At 47.1% G+C, this 5,000-nt stretch overlaps 1 protein-coding gene across 7 annotated transcripts in view; it reads right to left on the reverse strand.

Moving 5' to 3' along the window:
- Rgl (Ral guanine nucleotide dissociation stimulator-like) overlaps nt 1-5,000 on the reverse strand; it is a 131,864-nt gene that overhangs the window by 65,912 nt on the left and 60,952 nt on the right. The window contains exon 1 of one of the 7 annotated variants that reach the window (XM_070122895.1): nt 4,465-4,623. The exons of the other annotated variants lie outside the window; for them this stretch is intronic. Within the exon in view, the coding sequence (XP_069978996.1) occupies nt 4,465-4,608 (144 nt within the window). The 5' untranslated portion in view covers nt 4,609-4,623. Of the gene's footprint in view, nt 1-4,464; nt 4,624-5,000 lie in introns of those variants that run through there. 7 annotated transcript variants of the gene reach the window in all.

The following is a 5,000-nucleotide window of genomic DNA, read 5'->3' on the forward strand; positions in this document are numbered from 1 at the left end:
ACACACAAACACGCACGCCCACAAACACACACATACAAACAAACAAACACACACACACACACACACACACACACACACACACACACACACACACACACACACACACACACACGTTCTCAACAAAAATAAACCCACTTTCTCATCGCACGTGCCAGCTTGAAGGAATGTAACGATCGCTCGGACAGAGACTGAGGTACAAAAACATATTGACGGAAACAGGAGGTGTGAGGCACGCGACGTAAAGATAGAATGATAAATATAATGCCATGGACAGATTGATAAATTGAGGGAGTGAGCGAGGGAGTGTGTGGAAGGAAAAGAGAGGGAGGAAGGAAGGAAGGAAGAGGGAGGGAGGGAGGGAAAGAGAGTGAGTGCAGTAAAGGGAGGGAGAAAAAGAGAGGGAGAAAGAAAGAAAGAGAGAGAGAGCAAACAGAGAAAGAGAAAGAGAGAAAGATAAAGAAATGAGAGTGAGACAGGCAGACAGGCAGAGACAAGGACAAAGATACAAACAGACACACACACACACCCTCTCCCTCTCTCCCACTCCACGCACGTCCCTGCGATTAAGAATCTACTCGAATCCGCATGAATCCCACCTAATCCGCGAGGACTGCGCGAACGTCATAGATCACGGACAAGAGAGAAAAAACGACGCGACCGAACGCGCCAACGTTCCTCGCCGATGAACAACGGCAGTGTGGCGTGGAAGCTCACGCGGCGCGGGCAGGATTTCGCGTGTGCTCCTTCGATGTCGAATAATAATAAGAAGAAGAAGAGAAAGAAGAAATGAAAGAAAAAGATGTCAAAGAAGAAGAAGAAGAAGAAATGAAGGAAGATGATGTCTAAGAAGAAGAAGAAGAAATGAAAGAAGATGTCAAAGAAGAAGAAGGAGAAGAAGAAGAAATGAAAGAAGATGTCAAAGAAGAAGAAGAAGAAGAAGAAGAAATGAAAGAAGATGTCAAAGAAGATGTAGAAGAAGAAAAAAGAAAAGAGAGAAAGAAAAAAAATAACATAGTTGAGAAATGATGAAGGCGATAGTGACGATGGCTTTTACAACTATACAATAATAATCATTAATCAAATCGTTATCACTGTGCTAATCACCTGTGCTCAAAATACCCACGTCAACCTTAATAAAAAAAATAAACATAGGTGAGAAATGATGAAGGTGATGGCGACGAAGGCTTTTCATAACAACTCAATAATAATCATTTTTATCATTATATCAGTCATTTCTATTCAAAATATCCTCATCATCCTCAATAATCGCATACAATAACATCATCATCGCACACTAATCACAGACAGATCCATCCTGATCCATTCGTACGCATCTTAATTGCACCATGGCTTGAATATAATGCGATGGATAGATTGATAAATGGAAGGAGTGACCAAGTGAGGGAGATGGAGGGAGATGGAGGGAGATGGAGGGAGATGGAGGGAGATGGAGGGAGAGAGAGAGAGAGAGAGAGAGAGAGAGAGAGAGAGAGAGAGAGAGAGAGAGAGAGAGAGAGAGAGAGAGAGAGAGAGAGAGAGAGAGAGAGAGAGAGAAAGTATATGTATACCGTCTAAGAGACCGTATATATATACTCTCCATTATGCACACATGAGTCACACTTAATTGCAATCACCAACACCAGGAAATCAGCTGCCATCACCACGCCAGTCCATTAGCGGTTCGCGACACAGAAGGTCAACACAGGATATTCTGAGTGACAAGGACAGGCGCTATAAACGGCTAATGTGCAAGCCATCTCCCTTTCTTTCCGATAATGGATACTGCAGCCGGTGTACCTTCCACGAACAAACAAGCTATCATGAAGTAGTTGTTGTTGTTGTTGTTGTGGTTGTTGTTTTTATCTTGTGCAACTGAAAACAGGCCGGATTTTGTGGTTACGATTTGGTGGTTGTGGGCGGGGGGTAAAGGGGGGAAAAATTAATGGTCACAAACACACGCACATACGACAAATTTCTGAGAAAGTTAGAAAGGTGCGCGTACAAAAAGGTGGTTGGAATATCAAGCACAAAAAAGTGGGCAAGGGCGCCACCAACCCCCCGCTGAGAGGAGCCAGTTAAAGTAAGCAAAAGATGCAATATTTACCTTGTCCTTACCTTCCTCCCTCCCTCCCTCTCTCCCTTCCTTCCTCCCTCCCTCTCTCCCTTCCTCCCTCCTACTGGTGAACCCTATGCCCCCCACCCCCGCGCCACCTTGGGAACCGCTATCGTGGCACTTCCCTTTACCCCCACCCCCTCCCTTCCCCCACATCCCTCCATCTTCTCCCCATTTCCCCCTTCCCTCCCCCCGAGTCTGACACGTTCCACTGCCTGCCACCTGCATAAACACCCAGGGGGAAATCGTGCCTTTGGTAGGTACCCGCGACATCATTTTTTCGTCCATGTGCCCCCCTCCCCCACTGCCACACCCCAGCCCCAACCCTTCCCCTCCCCTACTATCCGCCCCTCGCCACCCACACCTGCTGACGTCCGCCCCCCCTCAAGCTTGCAGTCACCCTCGCATCGCCGCCAATACATCCCCAGCGCCGCGACGTCAGCCATGCCGAGTGCCGTCGCCTCGTGTTTATTTGCTCCGTCACTCCTTCAGGCTCCGAGGACGCCCACGGATCCCGCCCGAGACGCCCGAGAGGCATGGCCGTCCCCCCGCCCGCCCGCCCGCCCGCCCGCACGAGCCGCTGCCGGTCCCACTATCTTTATAAACGGCGTGAAAGATGGTCGCAATTACGGCTCTTACTCGATTTCGAGTGTTTTGTCTCTCTCTCTCTCTCTCTCTCTCTCTCTCTCTCTCTCTCTCTCTCTCTCTCTCTCTCTCTCTCTCTCTCTCTCTCTCTCTCTCTCTCTCTCTCTCTCTCTCTCTCTCATATGCTGCGACACGTATCAGGCAACCCGTCACGCAAAGGTGAATTTCCTTCACTTGGATGCTCTCTTCTCTTTCGTCATCTCTCCCCTTCCGTTCCTCTTGCCATCTCACACCTTCACACTTCCCCCCCACCCCCATCTCTCTCTCTCTCTCTCTCTCTCTCTCTCTCTCCCTCTCTCCTCTCTCTCTCTCCTCTCTCTTTCTCTCTCTCTCTCTCTCTCTCTCTCTCTCTCTCTCTCTCTCTCTCTCTCTCTCTGTCTCTCTCTCTCTCTCTCTCTCTCTCGCACACATGGCGATAAAAGTTCACATTTCATTTTAACTCTCATCCGAATTCAAAGCCTTTATGCAAATATTTCCCCCGTGAAAATTCGCAATCTCTGCCCCCCGATAAAGATTACAATGAAAGGGAGAGAAGAAAAAAAAAACTTTGCAAATTCACTGCCAATAACTATCCTTTGAAAACGAAAAACGGCATCTACGCTCCCCGTGAATAAAGGATAAAGGAAAAGAAAAATAATAAGAAAAAAAACTTCCCCGTCTCCCACACGAGCCACCTAAACCCTCTTATAATCAACCTAATCCTTGTCACGAAAAAAGGGAAAATATTTTCATACCGAATCGTGCTTTTTTCGCTTTCTTTTTCTTTTTTCGTTTTTTTTCGTTGTTGTTGTTGTTTCGTTTTCTGTTGCCACGTCCCAGCCGACACACCTGCTGCCTATCTTTATTCATATACCTTAAGCGTTTTTTGTTTATTTCCTTCTGGTTATAGAGATTATCCTTAATAATATTGTACTTCTGTTCGAAAAAGGGCGACAGGAAGAGAGTTAAAAGATGGTGCAGGAAAATAAAGGTAAAGGAGAAAATGGAGGAGGAGGAGGCGGAAGAGAGGGGAGGCAGGAGAGAGAAGGGAGAAGGGAGGAGGAGAGAGAAGGGAGAAGGGAGGAGGAGAGAGAAGGGAGGAGGGAGAAAGCAGGAGGAAAAGGGAAGAGGAAGAGGAGGATAAGGAGAAAGAAAATGATGATGATGAGGAGGAGGAGTAGGAAAGAGAAAAGAAACAGGGTATGAAACAATAAATAGATTTTTTAAAAAGTGCTAGTGGACCTCACGTCACCACCATACAGACTACGAACAAGTGAGATGCTGGATTAATACATTTTTTCTGTAAATGGCTGCAGTCCCGGACATATACAATGGGCCAGGCACCTTACAAAACATGTGTCTATGTCTATGCAATGGCTTCGCGAACTATCAAAGTAAAAGTGCACACAAAAATAAAATCAAAAGTTCCACAAATACTAAACTAATAATAATTAATAATTTACTAAACTGTTTCAAATAAATTTCTGGGGACCTCTTGAGGCAAATCCATTGTCATACACCTTTTATGACGTGGGCAGGTCTTACAAGTATTATTGTTCTGACAATGCAAACCGGCCTTTGTTGAATACAGCAACACTAGCGAAACAGGCTGCAACAGAGAACACGACAGGAACATGGCTAATCACTACAGGGTGCCCGTTGCTTCTACGCCACAGATGCTGGTCTCGACTAAACAGCCCATGCGGAAACACCAATTAGGCCTTTACCTGGTCGTCTCTCCCCTTGGGCGCAGATGGCTTAGGCTCGTCTTTGAGCGCCAGGCTGGGGTCGCCGGCCAGGACGCACCGACCCAGCGCCGAGGACACGGCCAAGCACATATTGGCTCTGAAATAGGTGGGACATGTCGCCATCGTCTCTCGGCAAAGAGGGCCAGTTATTCATGTCATTGGGGGAACGCCAAAATGAATGGGACTACTGTGGTGCTGCGTTCATACACAACACGTATTCTCACTGCACAACTTTCACTTGCTCAAGCGAACAATCGGTCTTCCTCACAACAAAGCACTTTCGAGTCTTTTCTCTTTTTCTCTCGGTGGCATTAATCGCGGGCGAACTAGTAATACATCAACCAGTCTGACCTTAACAAGGGTACGAAATCGATTCCATCAGTCAGCACGGCCACGCCTCCTCTCACAACAATATGCTTTCCGCGCCGTCCGAACCATTTCCACTTCCTGCTGGGCGACGCCACGACTGTTTCCTAAGCAAGTGTGAGCCCCGAGAGAGAAGCGTGACCGGGAAA

This window comes from Penaeus vannamei, chromosome 6 (genome assembly GCF_042767895.1).
Source record: "Penaeus vannamei isolate JL-2024 chromosome 6, ASM4276789v1, whole genome shotgun sequence".
In the NCBI taxonomy this organism is placed as follows: Eukaryota; Metazoa; Arthropoda; class Malacostraca; order Decapoda; family Penaeidae; genus Penaeus; species Penaeus vannamei.